Source organism: Mauremys reevesii, linkage group 4 (genome assembly GCF_016161935.1).
Source record: "Mauremys reevesii isolate NIE-2019 linkage group 4, ASM1616193v1, whole genome shotgun sequence".
Lineage (NCBI taxonomy): Eukaryota > Metazoa > Chordata > Testudines > Geoemydidae > Mauremys > Mauremys reevesii.
The window spans coordinates 131,714,039-131,728,369 of record NC_052626.1 but is presented as its reverse complement, the minus strand read 5'-3'; the positions used below and the strand labels follow the sequence as shown (position 1 = coordinate 131,728,369).

Sequence of the window (14,331 nt, the reverse complement as noted above, 5' to 3'; positions counted from 1 at the left end):
CAGGAAAAGACAAATGATCACAGGGGAGAAAAAGCTTCCTGGATTTTGTGCACACTCAGGCCAAGCCTGATTGCTGGCCGCTACTGCCTAACTCACCAGCGCTGATCCCTCAGACTAGACAAGGCTAAACCGCACTAGGCTCAACTGATGCAAACTCCAACTAGCCCAGGTCTACACACGGAATTGACATGTTAGCTCATATGATGTGAAACTCAGCCTAGAAAAGAACGAGCGGGTTAGCACTGTTTCAGCTGGCGGTTGTGGTTAACCCTAGGGACCCTGTGAATGCTCAGCTGTATTTTACACTATGGCGAGTGACATGTTTAACACAATGTGCTTTCCGAGCATCAACAGGCCTTTACATGGAGCACAACTAGAGCCATCGATGACAGCCAACGGCTGATTTGGAGTAGCTGCGTAGAAACAAGCCCTCGGAGAGATCGCTCAAGGTCCCATTGTCCTGGCTGTAGCCCAGCGGAGCTAGCGATTTCAAATGCAGTGCTTCACATGGAGCCAACTCATTCCAAGAAATAACCCAACGGGGTCAAGTTAGAGAGAAACTGAGCATGGTGTTAATAAAAGGGCTGCTGGGGGAGTAGTCAAACACAGCTGGTCCTGTGCATCTTAGGTCCGACCTGCCTTGGCATACGTCCACATCTCTCCATGCCTACAGGACTATGAAATGAGAGCAAATACCAGCCACACACAGACAGCCACCCTCTTCTCCCCCCCCCCCCACCTTTTATTATTTTTGGCTTGACACTGATGAAGCCCAAACACACCAGGAAGGAAATAAATGGATGACATTTTTGTATCTTTTTATTTACAACAGGATTAAAAAATGCTTGCCCATGAATGACAGATGGCCTCCCATATTCAGTCTGGCTTTGTCGGAGACACACTGTGGAGGACCATAGACGCCGACAGACACAGAGGACAGAAGCAGTAAATACTTAGCACTGATATCTAATGAGGCTTTGCTTTTATTTTTAGTTTTTTAAACCACAGACTAAGGCAGTGAGTCGCTGGGTCAATTTTTTGTTTGTTTGGCTGTTTAAAGCAGCAAAAGTTCATCACTTACATTAAATCACGACCCCAGGCAGGCTGCAGGAGTTCTCTGTCAACCACCCCATTCAGTTAATGAAGACCGAGGTAGGAGGCTCTTGTGAAATGGAGTTGAGTCAAGGCCCAAAAGCAGTTAGCAAACTAGCCAAGGTAGCAAAAGTCTGGCTCATGAGGAGGTAAAAGCCCAGGAAATACTTAGCCCACACTATAACATGCAGTGGGAAGTAAACACGTGTATGCAGCTGGGATCCTTTTTAAATCAGTTGTTTTCTTTTTTGAAAAAGTCAGTTTTAATTCTGGCTTAACTTTTCAGAGGTGCTGGGCCCCTTCCAGCACCCATTGACTTTAACTGTAAATGGAATCACAGGTGCTTCACACTTCTGAAAAGCAGAGCTTTTCTGCAACAGTGATATTCTTCTGAATATTACAGATGCCTGCTGGTGCCAGTCAACAGAGCTCAACCTAGCTTCATTGAAGCCAGTGGGTTTATAGCAGCTGAGGATCTGGCCCATGGGTTTAAGGATTTGTCTACATGGGAAAACTGACTGGCATAATTATACTGCTAGTTATGCTGGAAAATTTCCCCACCTAGACACTCTTATGTTGGAATAATTATGCCTTTTTTCTGATTTTGCCTGTAGTACTTTTGAAGGGTTTAAATTAAATCAGAAAAAAGGCACTTTTAATCTGGAGTAAGTGTTCATATGGAGACATTTGTCAGTGTAACTGGAGAGGTATAATTATGCTGGTAAATTTCCTCATGTAGACTAAACCTAAGGAATCTCACCTGAAATTCAATGCTAAGATTGGCTATGCCCACCCATTAAAGCGATCACCACCACGGGCTTGTCAACATAAAAAAATTGTACCACTAACTACACAGATGCAGTTATACCAATACAAAGGTGCTTATACCAGGACAGTTTATTCCACTAAGTGAAGGCAGAATAAGCTATGCTAGTATAACTACATCTAGACTAGGGCTTGTTACTGGTATAATTACAGTGGTAGGAAATCACCCCTCCCAATTAAAAAAAATGTATTTGTACAAAAACTGTGCAGGCTAAGCCAGTGAAAGGAACTTAAGTGATGGAGTAATGAAGGGCTCCCTGGACACCCCTGACCTAGCAATTTCAGCAACATGAAGTTACTTGTTTCACACCAAATGCAGGTAATGCTACAGCTCTGGGCAAAGCCATTTATGTTAAACAACAGAACTTTTGCCCTATTTATCCACCCCAGAGCCTAAAGGGAGGAAGGGCCAGGTTGTCAAAAGATGTAAGTAATTAGGTGCCTAAATACCTTTGAGGATCTGGGCCCAATCTGCTGAGTTTGTATCCTGATCTCTCTTCTCCACTCAGTTTGGGCCCAACTTTGATTGAGACGCATAGAGTCCAATCTCTTACCCTTTCCCCATCACACACAAGTTTGGCTACTGTAGGACCGCAAAGTGGTTCACCAGTGACCCCATGCCAGTGCCTCTGCAGCTGGTAACCTGGCCTCCATAATAACGTATCTTGGTAGAATTAATTGCAGTTGAGTTCCCATCAAAGTGGCAGGATGGAAATAGGAGATGCAAGCTCAGTGGGAATAATGATCTTGCTCATATCTGCCAATGCCCAACCAAATTATTGCACAAAAGGAGCTACAGGCCAACACAGTAACAAGGAACATACATTATGCACAAAAATGAGAGACTGACAGTGTGAGCCACGATTGTTGGAATAATTGGGTATGAGGAAAAAAAACCAACACCACACAACTATGTAAATTAGCATCGCAGCTGCTGTTCAGAAAAAACTGGACTAGGTCCATAAACCATTGGGAGCATTTGTGCTGAATAGCATCCAATCAGAACCAGCTTTTACTTTTAATAATAAACAACATTTCTGACTGTATGTTTTAAACCCAAAAAGACAGGCCTTAAGGGTTAGCTAGTGTGTGATCCCCAAAAGAGGTTAAATATTTGACAGAACGCCACTGGGAACAATGGTGACCCTGCCAGGAACTTGCATTACAACTCCTGTAACCTCTTCTCCCATTCACCTCAGCTCAGATCTAAGCTTAATTCACATCAGTTGATTTGCTGGTCTCTAAGACAGCGGTCCCTAAACTGTGGGGCATACCACTGAAAATGTGGAGGGGTGCGCAAGGGCGCCCAGATCAGTCCCAACAGGAGGCATGAGGGAGTGCCACCCAGCCCTGCCCCCAGACCAGCTCCCGCCCCAGCTCTGCCCTCATTCCCACAAGTCTCCACTTCTAGCCCCAGCTCCGCCATCAGCCTAAGCTCCTCTCCTGAGCTGACTATGCTGTAATGACACGGGGGCGGATATCAAACCACTTGGTCAAAATCTCTGTGACGTCTTCAAAATTAGACCCAGCTCCTAAAAATGGTGCAACCCCTGAATAATTTCACTTGTGGGAACAGTCCCATAGACTACTCAGATTAGTAAAGCCATTCCTGAGCATAAATGCCAAAGGATCAGGGCTTGTTTCAGCTACATCTTTCGATCAATTTTGAGTGCTAACTGCTGTTTGAGACTCCAGCTCAACAAAACACTTAAACATGTGACTAAAGAGGGATGGACTTGGATATTTAAAGGGCATTACTGAATTGAGGTCAAAATTAGAAAGATGCAGTTCAATTCCATTGCCATGTGCTGCAGATGGAGACAGCTTTTGGAGGGACACCGTCAGAGGAATAGGAACATGGCCATATCGGTGAGAAGGCATTAGCTTTGGCTAGTATTTGACAGCTGCTTCTGGACCTTGCTCAAAGATGGTAGAAGTCAGAACGACTGAAACAAACAGAACTCAGTACAGTCACCCACATCTGAAGAGGGAGGTTGGAAAACCTTTTAAATAAAATTGTTTTCATGGTGTGAGATTGAAACAAACAGAACACCACCAGTTTCCACACTACAGCTTTGCTCGGAGGTGAGCCTTTAAGTGCAACCCTTCGTCTCAGCGTCAGTAGATGATCAGTGACTTCACAAGCTGGTAGACATACACTAAGGACAGCACAATTACGTGTGGGCACATTTTATTCTCTCAATGCACTCGCACATTGTTTCTGCTCAACAGCAAAAGCTTTATTGATTCAAAACGTTACCCCTTTGTTTCCCCCTCTATCTTCCGTTGTGTAGTTTCCCCCTGCCCCTTCCATTTCCAATCACAGCGTTATCTATGCTTTGAGTTCCAAATTTTCCCAGAAGCAGCTAGTTGACAATTCATTCAAAAAAGTATTTTTTCCTCCCCAAGAACCATATAAATTACATGCAAAACATTGTACATAGAGATTAAATAATATCAAAATGCAAATACAGATCAGGTGCACTTTAAGCTGGACTCTAGGATATGGCAAACACACCAGGGTACATATTGCTTTGAAACCACCATTGTTTTTAATGTCATGCATACCACATAATATTCAGTCTTTTATTTTGTCATTTTTTTCTTTTTTTTTTAAATACAAAAATACCAGTGCTTATTATACTAGTTACTGAAAAAAAAGAAACTCAAGTTCAAACCTGCGTGCTCTTTTCAAAAGAAAGATTTTGGTTATTTTGGTTTTTTTTTAAAAAGAGAGTCCGATAAATATATACAAAGTGTATATTTTTGTATATATATTTATTTAGGGTTAGGAAATAAACTAAAGGCCATTTTAGCCATGGACTTTGCTGAAAGGCTAATTAACTTAACATCCCAACCACAGCCCCCTTTTTGGGGGGGCCAGCAGGGACATCAGAGGCAAAAGCACAAGAGGTCAGACAGCCAAGAGGAAGAGATGGGCAGAATTACTGACAAGGAAAGGGAAAAGAGACACCATCACTAATAGGACAGCACAAGCCACAAAGCAGCATTGTTTTTGACCCATAAATTCTAGGTAAGCCTGAAGGAGTTATGGTCAGTTATGATATCAGGCCAAAGTTATATTTAGCTTGGCCTTCTCTCGGAAAGACTGACTGCGGAAATATGTGCGGGGGAGTTGATTTTTCAGAGCACATTTCAGGAGATCCCTATGGATAGCTCAGCGAATTGGTAAATTCACAAGGAGGTGGGGACAGCAGAAGTTGACGTCATGTAAGACTTTCTCCTGGCACAAACAGAACCTACCATCACCCTTCCCCTCCTCTTGGGGCTGTAGCTCCCAGAGACAACTGTCAACAGCCATTTGCCTAACACACATGTGAAGGCAGAAAACCTGGGGACACATGAAAAGCAAAGGCCTTGACTGTTGGGGGGGAAAAAAATGAGTCCCTGCCTGGTGGAACACTGGAAGAAGTCACTATAGCAACCGATCTTCTTGAAAATCCCTTCCTCAGAGGGCCTGATCCAGAACCCATTGAAGGCTGTGGGAGTCTGCAGTGGGCTTTGAATTGACTCTTCTTCGGCATGATCCAAAGTTAAACCTGCCACAAGTTGTCTACGCTCCCCACAGAGAAAGCTTCTAGATGAGGGACAGACTGAACATGTATCAAAAGGAAGTATGTTTCTCTGCCCCAGCTCATTTATTTTTACAGCCTACCCATGGCTAAAATTCAGTTTAGTATTTTTCCTTCTGGAGATTTTATTTTTCTTGTTTTGTTTTAATTTTTTTTCCTTAAAAACTTATTGCACAAAACCTTTGAAAATTAAAGTCAGATCCCTGTGCAAATAAACACTCCCCTTCCAAACCTAATCACATGATGAAAGCTCCTACAAATGGATATTCACCATTGCACACAGGAAGTGATGTAATGTCTTTGGTACCAATCCGCCGCTTGATTTAACAAAACAAAAAACAGACCCTACCCTTAAGAATTGGCTGCAAAATCGTTTAGAGTGTTTTAATAACACAGCATTCCAAAACAAGTTAACACGTATCACAGGATATTACTTCATTTCCTGTCTGACATGGCACTAGCTATTTAATTTTTTCCCTCCCACTTGTTCTGTTGGCAGTAAAAAATAAAAAAAAAACATCTCTCCATCTTTCAAGGCATGTTTTAAGAAATTCATTTAGGCTACCATGCCTTTTAAATTGAAAGCACCATCTCTTTCTCTCCCCAGTTTAAGTTTCCTCAATAACTTAAGCCATAGTTAGCTGCTGCCAGTTTATCACTGAAACTAAATAGAAAAAAATATTTTACATAAAAAAGTATGCACAATAAACGCTTATACTTTAAGCAACCAGCCATACCAACATAATTTATATAAAAAACAGTTCTGTGTAATCCAACTAACTTTTAGTACAAAGATGGCTGCTCAGAGAAAGGAAGTTGATTGGAGTCTGACCAATCTTTAAGTTACCTGTCACTTTAAACTGCCAGTCATGTGATCACATTCCATTGCAGACACATGACTTACAGCTTTGTTTTTTTCCTTTAAACAAAATACATATGGCTGACTTAAAAATATCAGTTTCTGATCTAAAGAAAACTATATTTTTTGCATAATATTTATATATAATTATTCCCCCCCTTCCTACGATTGAAACTAGAACAAAAATTAAATTGACTAAAAAGGTAGACCAGACCCTCACGGTAACCTGCCAGTTACAGAGACTTCTGGGAGAGACTTTTTAAGCGCCTCCAAAGTTCCCCCCCACCCCGCCCAAAAGTTTTTTGTTTTTTTAAACAGGTCCGAGGTAATAAAAAAATATCAAACAAACAAAATCAGTGTCCCCCAAAAGTATTTAATAAATATTTACGTAAACGCCCAAGAACACCGTATTTTCATCTGTTGTGGGGTTGGTTTTTTTTGCAAGTATTTAAAATAGAAAAATGATCTTTTAAGCAATGTAAGCTTCAAAACAGAAAAACGAAAATCCTTTTCTCTTTCCCATCAGATAGGTCACGTAAGAGACCAAGAAACAGCTAAATTTCCCCCTTAATCCCTCCCAATTATAGCTCAGATGAAGAATGAAAGGAATGAAGGAAGCAGGTGGGTTTTTCTGGATGAAAGGGGTGGGTTTTGATTTGCAATTAAGATGCACAGTGGTGGTGATTTCTTCTTGGTATTGGCAGTTTGTGGAGCCTAGAATCCCCTCCTCTTTACTAGCCTTGGAGCAGAAAACCCTGTGAGAAGGACCTTTCATCGGTCTACCCTGAACAGATGTGGAATGAAGTGTGACAGCGCCAGGGCATGAGTCAGTGTTGGGTTGTTTAAGGAACACTTATTTCTTGGCAAAGTACCGGGCTCCCAAGTGGCAGACGGTGCTTTGGGCAGTGCTTGGAAAAGGCACGGGAGTTTTTGCTGTGCGTTCTTAAAAAAAAGAAAAACAACAACAACAACAAACCTTCACTCGCTCATTAAGATATTTCTGCTTGTTAGGAAGGAGGCCAGGCAAAGCCCCCTGTCCCTTTTTTGTCACAAACCCTTTGATACAGCCAGTTGCAAGTGGGTTCTCTCTCTGCTTCCAGGTACAGCTTTTAATTGAATAAGTGTTGGATAAGGGGGTAAAAGAGGTAACCTTCTACACCATTTCTCAATGGCACCAATCTAGGACCAAAACTCTGAGAGGCACAAAAAGTACCCAATGAAGTCAACAGGAGTTGCAGACATCTCCCATCACTCATGATTTGACCCTTTCTTGGCATCACAAGTGAGTTTGCTCAGAACTATTTCATTGAGTGGCTTCCCAGGTGATCAAAAGCTGAAGCCCAGGCCTCCCACCCTGCCACAGTCTAAATATGAGGGGACAAACCTAAAAAAACCCGGAGAGACGCATTAACAATTAGCACAGGACACCTTGGAATGGATTTCTCCAGAGTAAGTGATATTGGCTATGACCTTAGCTTCCCAGACCATCATTTCTTGCATCTGTTTGTAGTACTGAGATGCAACAAGATCCAGGCAAGAGGGGAGGCAAATTAGGGCTTAAGGTGGAGAGGGGACCTTTGTGACAATGGAGAGTGGGGCAAAGCCTAGCTATTAAGCCTCCTCTGAAGTTCTGATGGAGGTGCCCTTCCCAGGAATAAGACAACCATGTTACAGGAGGATGCCCCTATTTACAAACGGCTTCATCCAACCCTAGAAAAAGACCCAGACAGGACAATTCCATTATGAGGCAGGTATGTACACTGAATGGGATTGTGCAGGTATGGCCACTGCCAATATGGCTTCCCCTAATACAGTCTCTCTTCTCTTTCCTAAGGGACCTGCAAAACGCAGCAGGGATGGGTAGCCTTAAGTTGCCCCATCCGTTCCATGAGCAGCTGGCACTCGATTCCCATCCAGACCCCGCCACTGCTTTGAAAAGGATGTGCAGCATGTGGTATGTTCTTTGGGATGAACCTTAGCCGCGGCTAGCCTCACTCCAGGGCCAAAGGAATATTTAATCTGACAGTATTAAAAAAAAAAACCACCACACATGCAAAAACACCTCTGCTCACCAAAGTGGTTCAGAAATGATTTGCTATTAAATTATGCATGACTCTTGCTGACCATCGAAAATCCTGACGACCGATATCATACAGTTCAAGAGCAAAAAGATGCATTTAAAAAGATCTGCAGAAAGTAAGACTTCTTATTTCCAGTCACGGCAGTTCTTGGAGAACATTCCCAGCAATGGTGGCAGCATCTCCCGTGGGGCTTTGTAACAAAGCAGGGTCTTTTTCAAATCATATCTTAGCCAACATATTTAAGACTCTTAAATCACCCTCCTCCCTTGTTTTTAATCACAGTTAGCATGTTGGAAACAGAGAGACACACACTTACGAAGACAGAAAAGTAGTAAAGGTTAGGTACCATTTTTTTCAAGGTGGAAGACTGGTTTACATACTCTAACCATCAGAGTCTCCCGCAGGGAATACCTGTTTGGTTTTTCCCTTTCCTCCTCTAACACAATTCAAGATTTTTCCCCCCTGTTCAATTTTTAAATCTGTACCTTCATGCTGCTTCCCCCCCCCCACCCCACAAGTGTGACGTTATCGGAGGTCAAATCCCACAAGCTAAAAGACCCCCAAGTCACCCCACAAATGTACCCTCAGATGGCGAGTGCACATGTAAGACTACTTAAGACAATCTGAACCTTTTCTTTGAACATGCATTTTTCAAAATGAAAAACCCCTACGGACACACGGAACCTGACTCAAGGAGAAGAAATATCAACTTGGCTGTTTCCCACCTAGGCAAGTACCCACTGCAAACTGCTCCCGCCCCACTCCATGGTACTCTGGTTCCTGCCACTAAATCATAAAAGGAAAACAAAATAGTATACATATGAGCAGTTAACATGAAGTGACCGCTCTGCAATATCAGTTATTGGTGCTGATATCACACGGGACTCAGGGTGAAGGAAGTGAAGGGGGTATCAAAGTTCAAAGGTCAAACCGATGATTCCAGGCCGTCTAAGGGGCTTTCAAACTCCGTGACGGTGTTCTCGGCTAGATCGCTGTCCACCGCATTGTTATTTTGGTTGAGGGAGAAGGATTCACCTGGGGAACTCCCACCTTGGTTTTTGAGTCCGTCAGTCTTGGAGTCTTCTTCTGCGTCGTCGAGGAATGGGGTTTGAGGCTCGTCTTCCTCCATGATGAACTCAGGGTGAGTTGAGAAGTTATGAATGGAGCTTCTGGATTCGGGTTTCTTGAGGCCTTCATATAAAGAGCTACGGAACGCATTCACCACTTTGATCTGTCAGGAGGTTGGGGTGGGGGATAAACAGAGAAGAGGTGAGAGGCGGCCATAGGGAGAGTTCAGGGACTTCAGGTGAAAAATAAAAAGACAACAACAACACCACCACCACAACAGTACGACACAAAACTCAATAAAAATAAGAGAAACTATGGGAAACTAGGATGGCCACATGGATCAAATTCAGGAGTAGGTGTGTGATGGGGCAACCGACTATGGGGCGACTTCAGAAGCTGTAAGAAAAGACAAACATTTCCAAACAGATCACTTTGAAATGAATGGAAATCAAAATGCATTAGTTCTGGTGCGTGCGCGCACACGCTTCTGTGCATTTAACAAAAAGACAAAATAAAAGTGGAAGTACAACTCAAAAGAGAGGTGGGTTAGACACACAGTGATTTGGCTTCTAGGCAAATGGGAAGTGATGCATTTTTAGTTATTTATTTTTTGTAAACCTATAAAAAGGAATCAGTTTAAAGGTGTCATGGCTTCATCAACTCCGCGTGGAGCAGCAGATCCAAGCAGATGGCACTAACAACAAACGTACCCAGCCGAGCATGCAAGAAGGAAACCAAAGCTGTGCGAGTTTCCACGCTGTAGCCTAGACTCTGATCAGGAGCTTTCGATCCTTGCCTGCACCAACACGTTTAAGGCCAGCGTTTCCAAAAGCAGCCACTGCTTTCAGGTGCCCCGCTTGACATGTGTCAGACCTGGCTTTCCAGAGACATGAGGTGCCCACAGCTCCCATTCGCTCCTACCACAGTCATGGAGGCTCAGCACTTCTGAGCACTTCTGCATCTCAAGTTGGGCAGGATTTATAAAGGAGCCTAAGGCATCCCATTCACAAGTTCCTCAGGCTCCTTTGAAAATTCAAGCCTGAAAGCCTACAGCTCTCTCGCCCCACCCTGCAGTCAAGTCACAGTTTATTCGGTCACAGGTTTAAGGTGCAATTCACATTTTCAACACACAAAGGTGAAGCAGGCAGCGACCTGGTAACACTGCATTTTTGCTGACGGTGACTTCTCCATGGTTACGCTCACCCCAAACCCATGTGTGAGCGTGCGATGTAGGTCATTCCACTGCAGCCAATGCACAGACATTGGGTGCGGAAAATCACACCCATTCCCATGAGTGACTTGTACGCAAGGAACACTCAGGTGTATGCATTCTAAATGTCAATTCAATTCATGCATCCTCGTACGTTTAAATGGCTTCTATATGGAGCTGACAAAACCAGAACCACTACTCTAAACTCTCTCAACCTTGAGAGGTCAGAGAAAAAAAAGTGTTATCTGGATCCAAATCGCAAAATAAAATGCAATCCGCCTGTCCCCCCCCACCCCTCAAGTATTTCTAATTTACCAGTGGCCACATTCCTGAGTCCCCATGCTGGCAGAGTGGCATGCCTCACATTGCAGGAATTACTCCTGTCCACAGGTCCCAACCTTCCCCAGCTAACGGGCTCTAGAGAGTGCCAGGGGTCATGGAATTGCAGCCACTGGTTTAGCTTAGACATCAACCCGTCAGCCCTCATTGAAAGTTACATTCCAAAGATGTTCAGCATCATCCCATTACAGTTGTGACCTGCTGCAACCTACTGGGTTTGCTCCTTCCCCCAGCGAGTGGAGGGGGAGTTCTAATCAACCGTTTGCGTTGGATGGAAACTGAGCTGATTCTGTGTTTTGAGGGCAAAAAGGACCATCCTCTAATCTCACGTCCTGCATAAATTCCTCCATGAAAAAGTCACCCAGGGATTCCTGCAGTGAAGGGAATTGTTACCACTCCAGTGTACTCTGAAATCACTGCTTTAGATCTCCTTTGAGCATCCCCCACCAGCAGCAGAGAGCCGTGCCTTCACGCAGCCCTGAGTCACCTTCGCCCACTGCTCTGAGCTCACCATCTAAATAGTCAGTTTTACCTACCCGCTTTCAGATGCTGCCTGTGGAGTTAGGTTATCAGTACAGTGCTCTTAGTCCTCTGGTTCCTAGACCAGCCCAGGAGGGGTTGTGTGGAGCACTTCATTAAAGCGCTGACACCTGTGAAGATGCCCATGCCCATGACAGCTCCTTGCTTCTGCCTGCACCACTACGCTACACCAGCTTCCAGTGTCTCTCAATACTCGCCCTACGTCCCAGCTAAATGGACAGAAAGCAAAGGAGGAAGGAGGAGTGGAAGGAGAAAGTCAATTCCTCCACTCGCAAGTGCGCAAACAAACTTTCTTCACTGTACCTTGGAGAAAAGGCTATCGATCCTGGTAAACCAGGACACTACCACCCACCACTCATGAGATTCACTGGGTTAAATATTGGTTACTATATCACCAGCAGACTCAACTGGAGACACCAGCCAGAACCACTCCCATCACCACCTCCCAGATACCCAAGATAAAAAAACTCCCCAAAGATCTTTGGTGTCAGCACAATGACAGCATGTCAGCATTCACAAAGCATTGAAAACAAGGCATTATACAAAGGGAAGCTTGAGATGAGACCCCCACCAACTTTACAGCCTCACAAGTCAACTATAGGATGCCCGTGTCCCACGGTTTAACAGGGACATGCTTTTGGGCTGGCATCTTCACCCACCCTGAAGAGATGATGGCGCCCGCAAGCAGCAGGATGACCCATGAGCACTTTGATGGAACATCCTCATTGACACCAGCATGATGAGGGCTTTGAAAGCGAAAAGCATTTAAATCTATAAAAGTAAAACAAGCCCATCCTCATGTCACACATGGACAGATAAGCACACAACACACTGGCTTGCAGTGGCCGGACGACAGGCAAAAACCACAGATCCGGGGGAAGACTTGAGTGTCCACCTTCACAGTGGGGAGCCATACAGCCTGACCTGTGAAAAGGGAAGGTTATATCTGGGTGGACAACATTGGGGCAGCTGGAATTCAAGGCCTTCTCTCACTCGAGCACGTCTGTGATCAATGGATTGAGCAAAGTAGCTAGAGAAACCCAGATGCTTTGGGGGTTCCTTCCAAGCAGAGCAATCTGGTACTCCCATTTCCTTCTCTTAACTCCCGTCACACTGCAGGGTACCACAAAGCTACGGAGGAAGAGTAAGGTGGAGCTGGGAAAGACGTAGGCCAAAAGACAATGGAGGCCCATTATACATCCAAAAAAAGGGAAAAAAGGGGGTGATATTTGTGGATTCTACTGGAAAAGTTCTTGGCCTTATTGCATACCAGGACATTATTAGTCCATCTCCTAACCTACATCAGCCATGGCATGAAGCCATCAGAATATTTAACTTTACTCCTCCTCCTAACTTTCAGGTGCTCTTCCTTGAGGGAGTTAGCCGTGCTGGCATTAGTGCCAGAAAATCCCACTTCTCTGAAGCCTGAAGTCACACCCCCACCCCGCCAAAAGAAAAAAATAAAAGTGAAACCAACAACCAAAACCCCAACCCTGTTAGGTGCACACTGGGATAACCCCAGAGATCAGCAATCGACAGACTTCCAAGATATATGCACTGCACCGCTACAAAGCACAAGAAACAAAAAGCAAGCAAACAAACCAAGAATGATACATCTGCATAAAATAATGAATGCTTAGAGGTTTTCAAAGCAGCCCAAGGGATTTAGACACATTCCATTAATCAGGTGTGGCTAAACCCCCTAGACTGCTTTGAAAAATCCATGTGCACCAATAAATCTGGTGCCATCACTTGCTTTTCAGCTTTTAACACAAGTGGGTAAACTCCACTAACAGCATGCCACTTAGTCTCCCTCCCAGGGCTAGATCACATACAGAGGTTTATTGGTCCGCTTCTTCCCTTGAGTGAGCACAGCTGCTCCTTTAGCTCAGATAGGAGAGGCTCATGCTTTTAGATCCAAAGTTCCTGGGCTCTGACTCTTCAGGCAGTGAGTGACCCATCCAGGAGCATAACTGGTTGGTCCAGATGTCCATGAATGGTTTTGGTTTCTCTAACATTTTAATTCCCCACTCAGTTCATAAAGGAAATAGTTTGTTGCCTTCCCCCAGGCAGGTCCCGCCATTTCTGCAGCTGATCGTAAGAAGCTGTCGGCAGGGGCGGCTCTATGTTTTTTGCTGCCCCAAGCATGGCAGTCAGGCGGCCTTTGGCAGGTTCGCTGGTCACGAGGCTTCGGCAGCGTTTCTGTGGGTGATCTGCCGGTTCCACACCTTCAGAATTGCCACCGAAGCCGTGGGACCGGCGGACCTCCCGCAGACATGCCGCCGAGGGCCGCCTGACTGCTGCCCTCACGGCGACTGGCAGCCGCCCCCTGCAGCTTGCTGCCCCAGGCACGTGCCTGCTTCACTGATGCCGCCTCTGGCTGTCAGCAGAACTAACATAAAACCAATGCAAATTCCACCTTATTGTTAAAAGGATCTCTGGGTAGGAAGACAAGCAAAGGAGGAACAGTTTAGGGATGGGTTCACCAGTCTGGATAAAAGTCCATCCAAACCCTTGCTCCAAACTGGAACCACATCTCTGTGGGGTGAAACATTTCACTGGCCTTTTCTCATTCTCTTTTGTTTTCAAGCATCTACTCAGCACTTCTAGGTTCAGGTGCAAGTTCAGAAAAAACTGCAAGAAATGTTGGTCTTATCTCCAGCCCAGCTGGAAGCAGGATTTCTGATGCTCCCTGCAAGAAAGCCTTTTGGTGCACGACTACCC

General features: G+C 44.7%; 1 protein-coding gene across 6 annotated transcripts in view; it reads right to left on the bottom strand.

The window, feature by feature from the left end:
• Positions 1-795: 795 nt before the first annotated feature.
• Positions 796-14,331, bottom strand: part of ATP2B4 (ATPase plasma membrane Ca2+ transporting 4) — a 105,518-nt gene continuing 91,982 nt past the window's right edge. For 5 of the 6 annotated variants that reach the window (XM_039538710.1, XM_039538705.1, XM_039538708.1 and 2 more), the window contains one exon: positions 796-9,681. In XM_039538710.1, coding sequence (XP_039394644.1) covers positions 9,376-9,681 — 306 coding nt within the window. In that variant the 3' untranslated portion in view covers positions 796-9,375. The remainder of the gene's footprint in view (positions 9,682-14,331) is intronic. The other variant, XM_039538709.1, reaches the window with a different exon arrangement.